General features: G+C 49.1%; 1 protein-coding gene across 5 annotated transcripts in view; it reads left to right on the plus strand.

Annotated features, from left to right (window-relative positions):
- The first annotated feature begins 332 nt into the window (after positions 1–332).
- The window catches only part of FERMT2 (FERM domain containing kindlin 2), a 132,734-nt gene continuing 112,840 nt past the window's right edge, over positions 333–20,226 (plus strand). Inside the window, exons 1-2 of one of the 5 annotated variants that reach the window (XM_073609677.1) lie at positions 333–893; positions 12,056–12,222. In XM_073609677.1, coding sequence (XP_073465778.1) covers positions 12,057–12,222 — 166 coding nt within the window. In that variant the 5' untranslated portion in view covers positions 333–893; position 12,056. Of the gene's footprint in view, positions 894–3,834; positions 4,188–12,055; positions 12,223–20,226 lie in introns of those variants that run through there. The other 4 variants (XM_073609675.1, XM_073609676.1, XM_073609678.1 and 1 more) reach the window with 4 other exon arrangements.

Consider the following 20,226-nt stretch of genomic DNA (forward strand, 5'->3'; position numbering starts at 1 on the left):
TTTTATATGATACTTTTATTATACATACGACACATAGATAATTACAGGATACATCTATTATTTATGATACATTGATTATATGATACATGTGTTATAGGATATATCTATTATTTATACGATAAATCTATTATATCATACATCTATTGTTATTTATAGGATACATGAATAAAATGATACTTCTACTATTTTTGATACATTTATTATCCATCTACAATGTATCAGAAGAATCCCCGCAGAGCGGAGCGGGTGACGTCAGCGCCGGTGATTGACAGCTGAGCTGCGCTGCCAAAGTCGGCGACTCGCATCCTCCGCCTCCTCTGATTGGACAGGGGAAAGGAAGCAGAAGGAGTGTGGCTGGATTAGCAGTCTGCAGAGAGTGCATTGCTTCCTTCCTAGAGGGAGAAGGGGAGAGCCTCCATCCCCCAATCCCAGCACTCAGAGGCCCGGATGTTGGCTCCAATCCTGGCTTTTTATTCACTTCCATAAAAGGGCAGAGAGCCTGAAGACTCCTCCGAACTTTCCTCACTTTGCTGGACCCTGAAAACTTTTTTTTTTTTTTTTTTTTTCTCCTCCTGTGCTCCCCTCTGAGTCTTGCTGCCCCCACCCCCTCCTCCAGGCTGCTGCTCAGTTAGCGGTTGTGAGTCTGAGCAGAGATAAAGGAAAAGAGGAGAGAAGTGGAGAGAGAGAGGAGAGGAGAGGAGAGGAGAGAGAGGAGAGAGGAGAGAGGAGAGAGGAGAGAGGAGGGGAGTGACTGCAGCAGATTGAGAAGCAGTGACGTGATCCCAGCCTGGAGAGCTCAGCCAGGGGGACTCCATTATCTGAGCCTGCCCTGCACACAGCCTGCCCTGTCCTCTTCATTGTCCAGCCTGGGTGAGCACTGTGCAAGCAGAGAGGTAAGTGTGTGTGTGTGGGCCCCTGCATGCATTTATTATCCATCCCAGCCTCATGCTCCATTACACCCCCACCATCCCTCTGTATGAAAAGTTCTATTGCGGCCAGCAAGCAGACAGACCGGTTTTGTTGGTTGGGATTGGAAACAGGTGAAGAGATTCCCAGAGAGGAGGATGTGAGGAGCACAATGGATGATGTGCCTGGCTGGCTGCGGAGAGGAGAGGGAGCCATCCTGGGCTTGGAGGGGAGGAAGCTGCCCTGAGCTAGGAGGGGCTGCACAGTCCAGCCAGCAATCCAACTTCATCCAGGGAGCGAGGCATGCTCTGCCAGATGGGAGTTGTAGTCCCACAGGCCCCCCCAGAGGCTGCCTGAGCCACTTTAAGACTTTTTAAGAATTTATTTTTAGGCATTTTATAGGGTGCAGTCTGTTCAGAGGGAGTTTTATTAAGTGTGAAGAAGAGCTTACACTCTAAATTTCCTGTCGCTCGTATGTTCACATGTTCAGTCCAATTTGGTGGAGAAAGTTGTTTATATAGGGGAGCCGAACTCCAGGACTATATATATATATATAATATATATATGTGTGTGTGTGTGTGTGTTTTTTAATACTTTATGTAATTCAACCAACTTGCAGAGTAATTCATTTTGCAACAATCAACTATTAGTCCAAATACCCTTATGTAAAAAAATATAGATAGAGAGATCTCTATTTCTCTCCTCTATTTCTCTCTCTAATGTTTTAGTTGTATTTAAGTATAAATGAAGAAAGGGAAGTTTATTTTAATTTTAAGCTTAGGTGATCGCACATTTACATGCTACAAATGGACCGTAAGGCCTTCAGGTTTAGCGCTGCGTGGACCTAATAGGGGTAAAAGTGGACCTGTGCTTTTTAATACTGACCGTAGACTTTGCTGGTCAGTGCCCTAAACTGTCAAAATAGACCATTAAAGACCCAGTGTACGTAGGGGGAGGGGTGGGTTGTCATGCCTTCACATTGACTTGTATGGGGTCTCAAATGCCAGTGTACACGAGCTGTGCCGGGCTCCATTCAGCAAATAAAGTAAACTGATCACAAAATAAGTTCTTTGATGGAGACGCACGCTCCAAAATCTCCTGCATTCTATGGTGACCTTTTACTGTAATTTAATAAGAGTTCATCGTTTAGCATAGTGGTCGCCAAACTGTGGCCCTGGGGCCAGATGCGGCCCTTTTCTTGCTTTTATCTGGCCCTTGAGGCATGATTGCTGCCACTGGCGCCCACGATGGGGGCATGATTGCTGCCACTGGCGCCCACGATGGGTTCATGATTGCTGCCACTGGCGCCCACGATGGGTTCATGATTGCTGCCACTGGCGCCCACGATGGGGGCATGATTGCTGCCACTGGCGCCCACGATGGGGGCATGATTGCTGCCACTGGCGCCCACTATCTCTCCCCTAATACCCAAGATTGGTTACTGCTTACGCCCTCTGGGCACAGTCCGGCCCCCCCTAAAGGTTGAAGGACAGTAGACTAGCCCTTTCTTTAGTAAGTTTGGAGACCCCTGGGTTTAGTGCATTAGTTTGCTGGCAATCATATATCGCAATATAATGACTCGGAGACGTGAACTGCTCGCCGCTGGTCCCTTACCCTTAAGACTACTACTGTAGCGTGTTTTATTATTTGATGGACTGGTTTTTGGTTCTCATTGGCCCACTTTACCAAACTGATCGTAAAGGTTGTATTGGCACTTAGAGACCCTGTCACTAGAATATTCATTTTAACACTCTTCCCAATGTATTATATGCACATTTAATGCATGGCTGTAAAATCCTCCCATATGTAGGCATTCAAAAGCCCTGAGACTGCTGCTGGGTGCCGCCATCTTGGATGTGATGTCAGAGGGCTCAGAGCTGCCACTCAAATGACACGCAGTCATATCTCCAAACTACGGCCCTCCAGCTGTTGCAGAACTACGCGTCCCATGAGGGATTGTAAAACTTTGACATTCACAGACATGACTGGGCATGATGGGAATTGTAGTTCCTGAACGAGTGGAGGGCCATAATTTGGAGACCCCTGCTCTTTAGTATTCCCCTTTGTTGAAGGGGGTGGGGCAGAGGAGCTAGGCCAGCGCAGACGGTAAATTAGACATTCCCAGAAGGGCGGGCTGTGTAAGGCAAGGAGGGAGGGGGCTGTGCTGGAGAATTAACACTTTTTCTATAGCGTGTGTTCTCCGGCAAGGTTAGAATCGCATTGCCAGTCCTTAAAAAAAAAAAAAAAAAAAATGTTTATAGGAAGAAGGAAAAAAAAAATGGTGTAAAAATTTATTATTGTTATTATTTATACAGTACTGTCAATTTACACCGCGCTTTACATATACATTCACATCAGTCCCTACCCTCAAGGAGCTTACAATCTAAGGTCCCTAAGTCACATTCTTATTTTGGGGCCAATTTAGACAGAAGCCAATTAACCTCCCAGCATGTCTTTGGAGTGTGGGAGGAAACCGGAGTACCCGGAGGAAACCCACGCAGGCACAGGGGGAACATGCAAACTCCAGGCAGGTAGTGTCGTGGTTGGGATTCGAACCAGCGACCCTTTTTACTGCTAGGCGAGAGTGCTGCCCCACTACACCACTGTGCTGCCCCACTACACCACTGTGCTGCCCCACTACACCACTGTGCTGCCCCACTACACCACTGTGCCGCCAAGTCATTAAAATGACGATTTCTGTGCTTTTACCTGCATTTTTTTTTTAATTGGTAACAAGGTCTCTTTAAGACCAAAGTGGTGTAACCCACAGCAGCCAATCCGCATTCATTTTTTTTTTTTTTGGGTTCGGACTCCCAGGAATGAAGAAAAAAGCTGCAAGCGGATTGGCCGCTGTCGCTCTGTGTACTGCCTGGTTTCAGTATAAAGATTTTTTTCGTGACCGATGACGCGCCATGCGTCCTGTGAGAGTATTCGTGTTTATTTCTATGGAGTCGCATGATTCATCGGGTCTCTTCTTCCTCTTTTTTTTTTTTTTTCTGGGGACGATGGATTTCTTGATTTGCGGTTTTCGTTGATCATGACTCTTGGGTTTGGTAGCAGCTGATGAGGGGATCGGCGATGGGCCGTGTCTGCAGAGCTGGGTGTGGATGAGGAACGGGTGGAAATCACAGCAATGGGAATCCCTGAGACTTCTTCCCCTTTTTGCTATCGTCACATTTGTGACATTGTGGTTAGCGAAGGGTTAAAAGAGTTTTTTTTATTTTTAGTGACAGAGCTTTTATTTATGTCACCAAAATGTCTTTTCAGCAGACAGAGATCCGGTATTGCTGTTTATTAATTATTATTATTATTATTATTATTATGTATCAGTTTTGTTGTGGATTTTGTTCACACTTTATCAATATTTGTGCAGCTGAGTAAAGATGAGGTTTTTATGTAAAGTGTAAGTCTACCTAAAACCGATTTTTTTTTTTTTTTTTTTTTTTTTTTTTTTTTTTTTTTGGTAGAGGGGTGAGAAGTTTGGGGGGGGGGGGGGCATTCACACTATTGATTTGCTGTAAATGTTGTTGTTATTATTATACAGGATTTATAAAGCGCCAACAGTTTACATAGCACTTTACAACTTGAGGGTAGACAGTACAAATACAATACACTTTAATACAGGAGGAATTCAGAGGGCCCTGCTCCTTAGAGCTTACAATCTAAGAGGGAAGGTCCAGAGATACAAGAGGTAATAACTGTGGGTGATGTGCTGATTGAGAAGATAAATGTACAGTTGTTAGGTGGGGGCCAGATAGGCTTCTCTGAAGAGATGGGTTTTCAGGGATCGTCTGAAAGTGGATAAAGTAGGAGAAAATTGGACGGATTGGGGTAGAGCATTCCAAAGGATGGGAGAGGCTCTGGAGAAGTCCTGAACGTTACATGCATTGGTGCCATTGCGCCCATGTTGTGTTGCGTACATGATTTTTGGCCAGTTGTGCCATGTCGGGCAGCCCATATAATTGAAAGCCCCAACACGGCCCTTCTCAACCTTTTTACCACAGAGCAACCCTCGAAATAATTTTCAGATCTTGGGGAACCCCGACTAAAAGTCACTAATTGGGGGGGGGGGGGGGGGGGTCTGTGGGAGGATTGCCCATTAAATTGTTGGCCAGTGAGGGAGATGCCACCCTTACAGACAGCTAAAAAGTTAATTGGTGTCATATAGCTGGCTCTACCTAGTGGCAGTGGACCTGGAACTTTGGAGGCACCACTAAATCGGAGGCCCAACAGCTCAAGGAATCCCCAACAACCTCCTAGAGCAGGTATCTCCAAACCTCGGCTGTTGCAGAACTACACATCCATGAGGCATTGTAAAACTGACATTCACAGACATGACTGGGCATGATGGGAATTGTAGTTCCTGAACAACTGGCGGCTGTAGTTTGGAGACCCTTGCTCTAGAGGAAGAAATAATGGTCTCGATAGGTGGACACAGATGTTCACCATTGACACCTCCCTATATAAGTGGCTACCTCTAGATACTGCAACAGAATAGACTGGATTATTAGTAATCACATTAAAAAGTAGATTAGTTCTAATCTCAAGTGAGAAAATTGCACCCGTCGCCCTATAAAATAACAATGTATTCCCTACGACCTCAAATGGTTAACCACCCATATAGGTGTCAGGGACGGAGAAACCCCCTTAACCATCGACTCAACACACCTTAATGTATGTGTCACCTCCCGGAACTGCCAATATTAGTGGTGGTGGCCAATGGCCTATGCTGAAGCATAGATATGAAAGGTATTTGGGACTACTAGCATCCCTCAGCCGCTGATAACGGTTCTGGGTGGTGACACATACATTAAGGCGCGTTGAGGTCGATTGGTTAAAGGGGTTTCTCAGTCCTTGACTCGCATACCTATATGGTGTGGTTACCATTTGAGGTCGTAGGGAAGAGAACGTGGTCTTTTTATAGGGTGATGGGTGTCATTTTTTTCACTTGATATTTATACATAATCTATCTTTTAATGTAATTACTAATTAAATTTACTATTTTGACTAAACCTGGTCGATACATCTGTGTCCACCTACCGAGACCATTATTGCCGTGTTTTTGGGCAGCATGGGACTATACACGTTGGGAGTTATTTACTAAAGGAAAATCCACTTTGCACGGAAAGTGCACTTGGAAGTGCAGTCGCTGTAGATCTGAGGGGGACATGCAAGGAAAATAAAAAACAGCATTTTAGCGTGCACATGATTGGATGATAAAATCAGCAGAGCTTCCCCTCATTTCAGATCGACCCCTTAGATTTAGAGCGACTGCACTTTCAAGTGCACTTGCAGTGCAAAGTGGATTTGCCTTTCGTAAATAACCCCCATTGTGTGGTGTACAGACTCCAGTTATTTGCTCCACTTTTTTTTTATAACTTTATATTTAACCTCTACACTAGAGGAACCCCGCTTGAGAATGACTTCCCCTAACACAACGAAGGAGAACCACTTCTTTTTTTTTTTTTTTTTAAGCCCATAGTGTGGTGATCAAAAACATAACGCCAAATGTGTATGTGAACAAAACGGTGCTCTTAAGGTGTGTCATATGGTCCTCTCCCAAAGAGGAAGGACACTTCCCTTTCCGGGGTGCAAGATTCTTCACAGGGGGAAACACACACACACGCACGGCCAAGCAGATCAGGAAGGCGAGTGAAGCCCCCCACCCTAGCATCTGTGAGGGAAGAGCCCCCCCCCACCCTAGCATCTGTGAGGGAAGAGCCCCCCCCCACCCTAGCATCTGTGAGGGAAGAGCCCCCCCCCCCCACCCTAGCATCTGTGAGGGAAGAGCCCCCCACCCCCACCCTAGCATCTGTGAGGGAAGCCCCCCCACCCTAGCATCTGTGAGGGAAGCCCCCCCCACCCTAGCATCTGTGAGGGAAGCCCCCCCACCCTAGCATCTGTGAGGGAAGCCCCCCTCCACCCTAGCATCTGTGAGGGAAGCCCCCCACCCTAGCATCTGTGAGGGAAGCCCCCCCCCCCCCCCACCCTAGCATCTGTGAGGGAAGCCCCCCCCCCCCCCACCCTAGCATCTGTGAGGGAAGCCCCCCCCCCCACCCTAGCATCTGTGAGGGAAGCCCCCCCCCCCACCCTAGCATCTGTGAGGGAAGCCCCCCCCCCCTAGCATCTGTGAGGGAAGCCCCCCCCCCCTAGCATCTGTGAGGGAAGCCCCCCCCCCTAGCATCTGTGAGGGAAGCCCCCCCCCTAGCATCTGTGAGGGAAGCCCCCCCCTAGCATCTGTGAGGGAAGCCCCCCCCACCCTACCATGCGTGAGGGAAGCCCCCCCCACCTACCATGCCGTGAGGGAAGCTCCCCCCCCCCACCTACCATGCGTGAGGGAAGCCCCCCCCCCACCTACCATGCGTGAGGGAAGCCCCCCCCCCCCCACCTACCATGCGTGAGGGAAGCCCCCCCCCCCCCACCTACCATGCGTGAGGGAAGCCCCCCCCACCTACCATGCGTGAGGGAAGCCCCCCCCACCTACCATGCGTGAGGGAAGCCCCCCCCACCTACCATGCGTGAGGGAAGCCCCCCCCCCACCTACCATGCGTGAGGGAAGCTCTCCCCCCCCCCCCCCACCTACCATGCGTGAGGGAAGCTCTCCCCCCCCCCCCCCCACCTACCATGCGTGAGGGAAGCTCTCCCCCCCCCCCCCCCACCTACCATGCGTGAGGGAAGCTCCCCCCCCCCCCACCTACCATGCGTGAGGGAAGCCCCCCCCCCCACCTACCATGCGTGAGGGAAGCCCCCCCCCCCACCTACCATGCGTGAGGGAAGCCCCCCCCCCCCCCACCTACCATGCGTGAGGGAAGCCCCCCCCCCCCCCACCTACCATGCGTGGAGGGAAGCCCCCCCCCCACCTACCATGCGTGAGGGAAGCCCCCCCCCACCTACCATGCGTGAGGGAAGCCCCCCCCCACCTACCATGCGTGAGGGAAGCCCCCCCCACCTACCATGCGTGAGGGAAGCCCCCCCCCACCTACCATGCGTGAGGAAGCCCCCCCCCACCTACCATGCGTGAGGGAAGCCCCCCCCCCACCTACCATGCGTGAGGGAAGCCCCCCCCCACCTACCATGCGTGAGGGAAGCCCCCCCCCCACCTACCATGCGTGAGGGAAGCCCCCCCCCCACCTACCATGCGTGAGGGAAGCCCCCCCCCACCTACCATGCGTGAGGGAAGCCCCCCCCCCCCACCTACCATGCGTGAGGGAAGCCCCCCCCCACCTACCATGCGTGAGGGAAGCCCCCCCCCCCCCCACCTACCATGCGTGAGGGAAGCCCCCCCCCACCTACCATGCGTGAGGGAAGCCCCCCCCCACCTACCATGCGTGAGGGAAGCCCCCCCCCACCTACCATGCGTGAGGGAAGCGCCCCCCCACCTACCATGCGTGAGGGAAGCCCCCCCCCACCTACCATGCGTGAGGGAAGCCCCCCCCCACCTACCATGCGTGAGGGAAGCCCCCCCCCACCTACCATGCGTGAGGGAAGCCCCCCCCCACCTACCATGCGTGAGGGAAGCCCCCCCCCACCTACCATGCGTGAGGGAAGCCCCCCCCCACCTACCATGCGTGAGGGAAGCGCCCCCCCCCCACCTACCATGCGTGAGGGAAGCCCCCCCCCCACCTACCATGCGTGAGGGAAGCCCCCCCCCCCACCTACCATGCGTGAGGGAAGCGCCCCCCCCCCCACCTACCATGCGTGAGGGAAGCGCCCCCCCCCCCCACCTACCATGCGTGAGGGAAGCGCCCCCCCCCCACCTACCATGCGTGAGGGAAGCGCCCCCCCCCCACCTACCATGCGTGAGGGAATCCCCCCCCCCCCCCCACCTACCATGCGTGAGGGAAGCGCCGCCCCCCCTACGAGGTGAAAACGAGGTGTTGTGTCCCACGTTGGCTCTAAGACTGGGAACTGAGTGGTCACATGACTCCTAATCTCTCCGCTCTTGGTCTGCTTTGAACAGAGAGTGGTGACCGTCAGTCACTGCTCTCTGTTCTGCCCCTTCCACACTCTCTCTGGAGCGCTGGGCTGGGAGGGGGTTGGCTCCGGTTCTCAGTTGCTTTGTGACAGACAGAACCAGTGGTCAGTCAGGCAGCCGGGTGGATCCCGATTTAATGTCGGGATCCTGACAATATTGTTTGAATCCTTCCAGAGCCTGGAGTGGCTCTGCTTTGCCAGCTGATAGAGGTCAGCATCCAATTATAAGCGGAGGACAAAAGTAATGTGGCCTGAGAAATATCAAGTCCTGTGACCCACAAGAGTAGTATGGCAAAAAAAAGCTTTGGCCGTACTTTTCTTTTTTTTTTCTCTTTTTTTTAGCATTTAAATGGCTTCAACTTTCCTCCTGGATTTGCCCCGTATTACCCAGAGTTCTGTCCTAACTTTCTGACTGGCGCCATATATCCAGGTGTCCCCCACCCCCGAGGTGCATAGAGGTGTTCCTGTGCAAGCCAACTGGGATTGGCAGCCGGCAATGTCCTCCAATGGAATAGACAACCTCTGGGCAGGGAGTGAGGAATTCAGCTGCTGGACCCCCAGCTTGACTTTCTAGAACCCTCCCCCCCCCCCCCCCCCCCCCCCCATGTGCAAATTTGTACTGAGAAGCCCCCCAGCAATTGGGTATAGGGAGCTCCACCTTAAAAAAAAAAAAAAATTAAAAAACGGAAAAAAATAAAAGAAAAGGGGAAAAAAAACACTAGAGGGCTTTTATTTGAATCTTTTGAAGACACATATCGGTATACAGTTTCATAGGTTTTAAGCCTTGCTGGTTTTAAGGCAGCAAATATGGCTGCCCCCATGTATTTCTAGAAACTAGACATACATGGGGACAGCCATATTTGCTCTTGTAGTAGTTCTGAACACGGATTGTGCCTTTTCTGATTAACTTCCTGCAGAGCTGTGTGATTCAGAAAAAGAGAAAATCTGCCGTGTCTAATGATGTGTTAGAAATCATGGGGCCCCATACAGCCTACCTGACAGGCCCCCCCACCCCTGGCCAAAAGTGTTTTGAGGACATAGATTTATCAGTTCTTTTTCTCTACAGCTTCAGCTGCGCAGATGAAATGAATGGGAAGCGCTCTGAAGCTTCCTGGTCATTCGCAAACGGAAGCATAGTAAACAGTTTACTATGATTCAGTGATGAATGGACACAGAAGTGATTGGTTCCGATCGCTTAATGTGTTCATTTAGAAAAGGAAGGGGTCAGTAAATTACATCACTCCCCCCGTGTGCTTGCTTGCAGCTGCTGGGAGAAGAGGGAAGCTGGAAGCACTGCAGGGGATGGGGGCACACTGGGGGGGGGGGGGGTGCGGACAGCAGATGGAAGGCGCGCATGTGCTAGAACCAATACCCTTGCAGTTCAGCCGGAGGGAGAGGAGGAGAAGCTTGGCAGCACTGCAGTGGGAGACGGAAGTAGATCGGTGTCTGCAATAAGACAGTAAAGCTGGCCCTGTGCCTGTGTCCCCTTTTCGAACTGATGGGGCCTGAACCCAGTACAGGAGGCTGGCTGTACTGCCTTATCAGCATTCCTGTGTGAAACACCCATAATGCTTCTGGTTGCCGGAGACCATATGATCTAGGATAGAGGGTTTTTTTTTAACACCATTATAACCAATATATTAAGGTCTGGAGACTGGCTAGGCTACTCCAGGACCTTAATGTGCTTCTTCTTGAGCCCCTCCTTTGTTGCCTTGGCCGTGTGTTTTGGGTCATTGTCATGCTGGAATACCCATCCAAAACCCATTTTCAATGTTCTGGCTGAGGGAAGGAGGTTCTCATCCAAGATTTGATGGTCCATGGCCCCGTCCATCGTCCCTTTTGATGTGGTGAAGTTTTCCTGTCCCCTTAGCAGGAAAACACCCCCAAAGCATAATGTTTCCACCTCCATGTATGACGGTGGGGGATGGTGTTCTTGGGGTCATAGGACCCCCATGTAGGACGGTGGGGGATGGTGTTCTTGGGGTCATAGGACCTCCATGTAGGACGGTGGGGGATGGTGTTCTTGGGGTCATAGGACCTCCATGTAGGACGGTGGGGGATGGTGTTCTTGGGGTCGTAGGACCTCCATGAAGGACGGTGGGGGATGGTGTTCTTGGGGGTCATAGGACCTCCATGTAGAACGGTGGGGGATGGTGTTCTTGGGGTCATAAGCAGAATTCCTCCTTCTCCAAACATCTCGATTTTGGTCTCATCTGACCACAACACTTTCCCCCAGTTCTCCTCTGAATCATTCGATCTTCATTAGTAATCTTCAGACGGACCTGTACATGTGATTTCCTGAGCAGGAGGACCTTGCGGGCTCTGCAGGATTTCAGTCGATCACGGTGTAGTGTGTTACCGATTGTTTTCTTGGTGACTATGGTCCCAGCTGAGATCATTGACAAGATTCTCCCGTGTAGTTCTGGGCTGATTCCTCACCGTTCTCATGATCATTGAAACTCCACCAGGTGAGACCTTGTATGGAGCTCCAGACCGAGGGAGATCGACAGTTATTTTGTGTTTCTTCCATTTGTGAATAATCTCAACTGTTGTCACCCTCTCACCAAGCTGCTTGGCGATGGTCTTGTAGCCCATTCCAGCCTTGTGTAGGTCTACAATCTTGTCCCTGACATCCTTGGACAGCTCTTTGGTCTTGGCCATGGTGGAGAGATTGGAATCTGATTGCTTCTGTGGACAGGTGTCTTTTTTATACAGGTAACAAGCTGAGATTAGGAGCACTCCCTTTTAAGAGTGCTCCTAATCTCAGCTTGTTGCCTGTATAGAAGACACTTGGGAGCCAGAAATCTTGCTGATTGATCGGGGATCAAATACTTATTTTACTCATTAAAATGCAAATCAATTTTATAGCTTTTTTTTTTTATAAATGCGTTTTTCTGTTTTTTTTTGTTGTTCTGTCTGTCGCTGCTATAATAAACCGACCAATAAAATTCTAGACTGATCGTTTCTTTGTCAGCGGGAAAACGTACAAAATCGGCAGCCTCACTGTAAATGCTGCCCCTTGTCCTATTGATTCCCATAACTGTGTGATCTTATGTGCTGTTTCCCGGACCTGTAAGTGTACATAACAATATGATATAATTCACTTCTCTCTATAAACCTATGTTGGTGTTGGGTGCAGGTGGCTAACGGGACTGTCCTTTTCCTTTCTCCGCAGGATGACCAATATGGCTCTGGACGGTATACGTATGCCGGACGGCTGCTACGCCGATGGCACCTGGGAGTTAAATATCCTGGTGACGGATATGAACCGGGATGTGACGCTGAGGGTGACCGGCGAAGTGCACATTGGAGGGGTGATGCTGAAGCTGGTGGAGAAACTCGGTAAGTTGTGTGTTTTTGCGGTAGGCGCTTTACAGCCATTGGCTACTTCCCATCCCCTGTGGCCAATTGTAGAAGAATGGGCCCATTTTACTGCATCCTCGCCCTCGTTTTGGGAGCTGGGGGGAGTTTTTTTTTTTTTTTTTTTTTTTGTTCGCCGTGAATGGGTTTTTGTTCGGAGTTCACCTAACACCTCGTTCTTTGTTCAGCGTTCCACTTCTATTAAACTTTCTGCCTCGGAGTCATTCACGTTTTTGGCTTTGACGGGTGCCAGGTTTCCGCTCCTGCTTGGTGTTTCCCCTAAAGAAGAACGCCGGGTGTCACTCTCTGTATAGAAGACTCGGGATTTGGCCTTCTGTTAACTGTAGACACCGTGGCCCTTTGTCTCAATATACATTTTCATTGGGTCTGCACACCTTTATCTGCCAGGTGCATGTGCAAGAATTTGGGTATTGGCCTCGGTGTGTGTTCTCCTTGAAGGGAGCTGGTTAGGATGGGAATGTTGGACCTTCCATTTACAAGACCGAAACCTTTACAAACAAGTCCACTTCCAGACCTCCTAATTCTGGAGTTACCAGTCTGGAAGAAGGACGTTCCCTCTTCAACATGTTAGGACTGTTGGTGTACACCTACTGATGCCAGATCAGAGACTCTCCAGGTAGGAGGAGGCGAAGACTGACCAATCGGGGGGACAGCTTATGACAGGGACTGGCATATTTTTGGCTGTTATGGTTTCTCTTTAAAGAGACCCAGCAGGATGGCCTTCCATCAGGCCATGGTCTGGTGTCTATGGGAAGCCTTAGAGACCCTGTCAATAGCAATCTTCCCGTAAGGTTATATGTGTATTTAATGTATTTTATTCATGTTTTTTAACTATAAGATCCTCCCTTGTGTAGACCTACACAAGCCCTGAGATTGCTGCTGGGTGCCGCCATCTTGGATGTGATGTCAGCAGCTCCAGCAGACCCAAGTGGCACTCTATAACAGGGATGCTCAACTTTTTTTGAGATCGTGACTCTTCCAACACCTCTCCCCAAAAAAATGTTTATACTGGAGAAATAAGAGTATGGGAATGAAACCTCCTGGATGGGGTTGGGTGTTACTGTGGTGGGAATGGGGTTTGTGGAGTAGGTTAGGGAGACTCTACAGCAGACTTGGTGGCCTTGATATGATAGGGGACTTGGTGGCCTTGAGATGAGATTTTTGAAAGGGTCTGGGGGGGCTCTTTTTGTACACTGTTGAAGGTTGTGTGAAGGCTTTGTATCAGGCTGAGGGGCACTGCGGGAGGTTGGAGGCACTGTGGAGCTTGAGGGCTCGGAGGGCCTAGAGTACTGTGGACCACTATGGGAGGTTGGGGGGGCACACTGTGGGACATGTTAAAGGTTGGGGACACTATGGATGGCTGGAAGCTCTGAAGTAGGCTGGGGGTCACTGTAGAGGTTTAGGGCTCTCGGGGGCACTGCGGGCCACTACAGGAAGTCGGGGGGGGGGGGGGCCCACTGTGGAAGCTTGTTGGCACTGTGGTAAGTTTAAGAAATCTGGCAGGTGGTTAGGAAGCACTGCTCTCTAGTATTCCCCTTCACTTTCCCCTGGCACCTACATAAAAGTGTGGAGGAGCTGGGCCAGCACAGACAGTAATTAGCCATAGCCTTCTTCTATTCTGGGACTGGCTAAGAAGGGGGGGGGGGGGGGGCTTTGCCGGTAAATAGGCTGTATCTGGAGAAGTCATATTTCTAGTGAATTCCAAAACAAATGGCAAGCGAATAAAAATCCTTTTATGGAAAGGGGGGAAAAAAAATGCAGCAAAAAATTCAGTTCAGCTTTTGAACCAGTTTTTTCTCTAACCTTTTTTTATTTGCAGTGTAGAAAACATTGTGTGTGGTGATTGGTTGGCATACAGTATAGGGTGATGTCCGCAATCTTCTCTGACTTATTGATCTTGGTTGGGAGGGGTGATAGGAATATCCCGAGGAGCTTCTGATGAAGTATGACGTGGAGGTGCTTTGGGGGAACCCTTGACTGCCGCAGGTGGTGAGAGTTTATTTTATATTTGGATAGTCCCTGTTGTGTTTTTTTTTTTTTTTTTTTTTCTTTAATACTGTATTGAGTGTGAAATGCACAATTTTAATGCTTTTCTCTATTCCATCTGTTGCCGCGTCCGTTAGTTCCAAACAATCCGGTTAATGATTTATGAGCGCCGTTATCTTTTGGTGGCTTTGTTTACATGAATAGGAACACGTCTGTATTTTGTAGAGTAAGGCTATGTTTCCACTAGTGCGACTTTTCATGCGACTTGGGACTGAAAAGTCGCATGACAAATTGTACCCCATGATTTCCAATGAGTACCGTTCATATCTGTGCGACTTCAAGTCGCAGCGACTTCAAAGTAGTTCCTGCACTACTTTGGTCCCACTTTGATGCGACTTGAGGTCCATAGACACAGGCATTGCTTCAAATCGCGGTAAAAAGTTGCGGTAAAATCGCGGTAAAAAATCGCGGCAAAATCGCGCGACTTTGGGGACGCAATAGTGGAAACATAGCCTTAACGTTTATTTGAGGAGTTACAATCATTAGCTGGAAGTCACATCTATCTATAATATAATTTTCTCTATCCTTCTGCTATTCTGGTAGTGGCTAAGAAGCGAGGGGGGGGGGGGGCTTTGCTGGGAAATAGGCTGTATCTGGAGAAGTTACAAAATTTATTTATTTTTTTTTCTTTCCTTCACAATTGCGTTGAAGCTGAGCTCTGGGAAACTTAAAAATCTACTTCACACTGCTACTGCTATAATTAAATGCTTTTTTTTTTTTTTTTCTTTTATTTTGTCTAGGGTATCCCTGAGACCCCTTTTCACACTTGTGCAACTCGTCCTGCGACTTGGGACTGCGAAGTGGCATGACTACCCCCCCCCCATGATTTCCAATGGGTACCGTTCATATCTGTGCGACTTCAAAGTAATGTCTGCACTACTTTGGCTTAACTTTTGATGCGACTCGGGGTCCATAGATCTCAAGATTTCACAGGCATTGCTTCAAGTCGCGGCAAAAAAATCCCTGCAAAATTGTGCGTTTTTTTTTTTTTTTTTTTTTTTTTTTTTTTTTCACAAGTTTCGCACAAGTGTGAAAGGGGCCTGAAGAGAATTTTTAGACTTCTTTTACACTTGGATGCCAGGCGGTTGAGGCTGCAGTTTTACCTCCCACCCCCCCCTCAAGCACCCACCTAAAAAAATTACCATATGGCCAGAGAGGGTTGCCATGTTGGCCATGCCACTTGTCAAGCTCCCCCATTCATCTCAATGGGGCCATGTCTCGTGATTGATACATGCTAGTTCCCTTTAAAAAAAATTCTCAGTGATGTCACCTCTCTAGTGATTGGATAGGCTGCATTCTCAGTGATGTCATCGCTCTCTAGTGATTGGATAGGCTGCATTCTCAGTGATGTCATCGCTCTCTAGTGATTGGATAGGCTGCATTCTCAGTGATGTCACCGCTCTCTAGTGATTGGATAGGCTGCATTCTCAGTGATGTCACCGCTCTCTAGTGATTGGATAGGCTGCATTCTCAGTGATGTCATCGTTCTCTAGTGATTGGATAGGCTGCATTCTCAGTGATGTCATCGCTCTCTAGTGATTGGATAGGCTGCATTCTCAGTGATGTCATCGCTCTCTAGTGAATGGATAGGCTGCATTCTCAGTGATGTCATCGCTCTCTAGTGAATGGATATTCTACATTCTCAGTGATGTCATCGCTCTCTAGTGATTGGATAGGCTGCATTCTCAGTGATGTCATCGCTCTCTAGTGAATGGATAGGCTGCATTCTTAGTGATGTTTCTGTTATACAGGGGTGGGTCCGGAGTCTAGTCTCTGGAGGAGCACTACTAGAAAATAAGATTTATTTTTTTTTCAGGGAAATGGTTGGTGTTAGCACTTCAATCATCACGGCACCATGGTTGTTATGGTGTCAGGATGATTGAAGCGCATTATTTCTATTATTACATTGTTATATAAAATAGTTCAACTGACCATAGTGCAGAATCGGTGAGAGCCTTGAGCGAGTCACTTGCCATGTCACCTGCCACACCTTGCAGATTGTCACTTGCTGTGTCACTTTCCTGCTAAGGTGGTCTCTTGCTGTGTCCCAGAGTCAGGCCACCCATCTCTCTGCTGCCCGTGGCTGCCTGCCCAGTGAGGGCAGAACTGTAGGGATGCAGGGCGGCCGGCTCCCTGATTGGCCAGCAGCCCGCTCACACATCGAGCCGCCCAGCTGCTCGCCCGCTCACCGACCGAGCCGCCCGCGCTCTCACGCGCCCTGCCCCCCAAACGACTGAGCCGGCCACGCTCTCACCCGCATTCTCGGACTGGGCAATTGCCCCGTTGCCCCCCCCCCCCCCCCCACGGATCCGCCCCTGCTGTGATATCTGTATTGACTGACATCTGCTCACTCATTCTTATAAAGTTTGGATATTTATTACTATTTACACTGTAGACGGGTTGACGATGAAGAAATCTCCATCTGTGTACCTCAAATATCAGGACTTTGAATATATTGAGATTTGTTGGGGGGTTTTCCCTTTCATGTTATGAGGTCTACGGAACTTTCCCCAGTGCACAGAATTTAGGTAAGTCCCCAATTTATGTAAGTTCAGCAGTTCCTTCTATTACCCGGCGTCTCTCTTGGGCTCCATGTGCGCTGAGCTGAAAAACGCCACTTCCCCTTGGCAGAAAAAGGCGCTCATATAGAGCATATTTTTTGGAGATGGTTAAGGAGAGTTTTTGCGTTTTTTTTTTTTTTTTTTTTTTTTTTTTTTTTTTTTGTTTCTGCCAGAAAGCTCCAATCAGAAACGCAAACCAGAAGGTTTTTTTTTTTCCTCTAAACGTTAAGCTTAGGACTTCTCAGAGGACCATTAAGCCCTCCTAATATTTGATCCCTTATCTCCATTTCTCAGACCTGAGGGGGGAAAACAGAAGTTGATCCCATCAGATGAAGTTGGCCATCCCTCCGCGTAGCCCGGGGACACTCGCCACTCTCCGGCTTTGTTCTCTCGCCGCCCTCCCACCATCTTCTCTGGCTGTTGGCAGCGCGGCGCTCCTCCAGACTTTGACGTGTTTTTATTTCGATAAATCCCGGCCTAGGAAGCTTAAAACCTCCAAAATTCCTTAATCTGAACCAGAAGCTCCGAGGCCTTGGATGGAAGAAGACGGCTCGGGGGGGCCCCTCCATGGGAGCTGCGGAAAGGGCCCGGCCTCACATCGAGCGGTTATTTTTACACCGAGGCCACGCTGAGCCGCTCAAGGTGACTCCTGGAGGCTGCGAAGTGCTCAAAATAAAGCAATTAGTCTCTGGAGCTGGAGAAAGGAACCGCAAACCGTCCACACTCCCAATTATTGACTTTTTTTTTTTTTTTTTCCTCCAGTTGAAATTTTTTTTATTTTTTTTTTCTGGACTCTTTCTGTGAAGTTGTTGATGAATGGGCCTCTGTGTTCTACAAAGAAGACTTCTTAGATTCATGACACACGAAGGGTGTGAATCCACCCTGAAGGGCGTCTAAAAAAGATGTTTTCAAGGAGTTAGAGCCTCTGTCAGGTCTTGTGTCCCCGCTGGGGAGATTCACCTCCTGTGTCCCGGTGACAATTCTTGCTTGAAATTTTACAGGTTGATTTTAAAACTGAAAGTGATACTAAAGTCTCGTTATGTTTGTTATTTTTAATTAAAAAAAAAAAAGTTATATTTGTTATACCCTCCTCTGTGCAGTTGGTTTTGCAAAGAGCAGCCCGGATCCTCCTCTTCTGGGGTCCCTGGCTGGAGTTCCTGGGCCCCTCCCTCTTGTTCAGTGCCCCCCACAGCAAGCAGCTTGCTATGGGGGGGCACGCGAGCTGAGCCACAGCTCCCTGTCTCCCTGTGTCCATTCACACATGGAGCTGCCGCCTGGCCCCACCCCCTTTCATTCCCCATTGGCTGACTGACCGCAATGGGAGCCAATGGTGCAGCACTGCTGTCTCAGCCAATGAGGAGAGGAGTCTCAGGCAGCCGAGACACTCCTACAACATCGCTGGATCTAGAAGGACCTCGGGTAAGTATTATGGGGGCTGCTGCACACAGAAGGCTTAATGCACTAAGAAAAAAAAAAAAAAAAAAAAAACCTTCTGCCTTTACAACCAATTGAAGTTTAATCTGCTGATATATTGCCTTCCCTGGAGCCCTCAGTCCTGATGCAAGCAGTGGGAGGAGTTATGCAAATATCAAAATGCCTTGCTGGGTGGGTGTCAGTCTGGAGGAGTGGGCGTTCCTAGCAGTGGCGGCTGGTGAAGTTTTAGGATTTGGGGGGGGGGGGGCCCTTGCTGACACCAATGATGGGGCACCTTCTCCAGGTCTGCTCTCTGCACAGGCTATGTACAGCCCAGTGATGATGTCACTGCTACTTTGCAGATATTGCCTTGTAAAAGGTCTCTGGTGCAGACAAAGGGGATTTAACAGATGTCGGAGAACACAGGAAGTGATCAGCTTACTGGATTTCTCACAGGATCAATAGGTATTTTTTAAATGTAACAAAGTGATATCACAAGAAGCTTTTAATGGAATATTTAAAGATGGGGATTCATTGTTGGGGAGTACACACACTATAAGGAGAGGTGAAAGTGATGGCTGGTGATACTTTACTTTTATAATTACTTGACTGGAAGAAGTCCTCTGATGCAATGGATGTTACCGAATAGCTGGCTTCATTGTAACAATTCTTTATTGGGTACATGGCAGGATACAGCAGAAACGCGTTACTGTGTTTTGGCCAAAGCCGTACTCGCTGCATGCTCATGCTATGAGTAAGGCTTTGGCCGAAACGCGTTAGCCCATTACTGCTGTATCCTGGCATGCAGCCAATGAAGAATTTTTGCAATGGATGTTACCGAGTAGCTGGCTTCATTGTATTCGAGGACCAGCGCTCCGGTTTCCGGTAGTTTGCGGTAGAACGGCTTCTGTTGTTTTATGGAAGTCGTTTGGTGCCAGAAGAAATTTTTCCCATTTTGATAGAAGTTTTTTTTTTTTTTTTTTTTTTTTTAATTCTACATGCATTGACTGCCATTACTACTATCCTACTGAAAATGCGCTCTGCCTGGCAGTCATGCTGATCCTTTAGTTTCATTTTTTTTTTATTTTTTTTTTTTTTGAGCCATCGGTCGGCACTCCTTACCTGCATACATGTTCCGGGTCGCCATCCCTGTACTGAATCCAGAGGATTAGCTTAAAAGCCAGACAGCTGCCGTTTTCAGGAAGCATTGGCTTTCTCTTTTTTTCTTTTTTTTTTTCCCCCACAGAAGTTCTGAACCGGTTCCTCTTTTCTGTGGCATTCGGTGATTATTCCGGGAGCACAGGGGCCTCGGCGCAGACAGTGATTGCCGTTTGGGGAGAGCGCTGTCCCTCCGTTCTCCAGTAATGTCTCTAATATCCCGGCTGTGGGATCAATAAATAGAACACAAAGCGGCTGAAAGCTTTTATTGAATGTGTAAATGAAAGGCTGAACGCCTCAATACGCCGCGTGACCTCCGCGCTCAGATCGCCGCGTCCTTTTTACAATATCTGGGTCATAACCCAACAATACGATCGTTATTCACCGCGAGTCAAATACCTTCCACGGACAAGTACAAATCTTCAGCCGGAACTGATCCTTGGAACCCGGCACAGCAGATCTGGATAGACAGCGAGCAAGCGCTGCTTTATTATTACTGGAATGTTTCTCCTAAACCAGCCCTCCCCTGACAAAAAATAAAAAGCTCTGTAATACGGTTCTGTTTGCTCTGCAAGAAATCCAGTGACCTCCTGACTTCCTGTTTAGGCTGACAACACCGTGCCTTTTCTGCTCTGAAATCCTGACCAGTGTGGTCAGTCATGTCTGCTGGTCTACAGAACTCCGCCTCTCCCCGCCCTTCTCCCTCCTGCCTGCTGGACTACAGAACTCCGCCTCTCCCAGACCCTGTCCGTCCTGCCTGCTGGTCTACAGAACTCCACCTCTCCCC

The sequence above is a fragment of the Aquarana catesbeiana genome, linkage group LG13, assembly GCF_042186555.1.
Source record: "Aquarana catesbeiana isolate 2022-GZ linkage group LG13, ASM4218655v1, whole genome shotgun sequence".
In the NCBI taxonomy this organism is placed as follows: domain Eukaryota; kingdom Metazoa; phylum Chordata; class Amphibia; order Anura; family Ranidae; genus Aquarana; species Aquarana catesbeiana.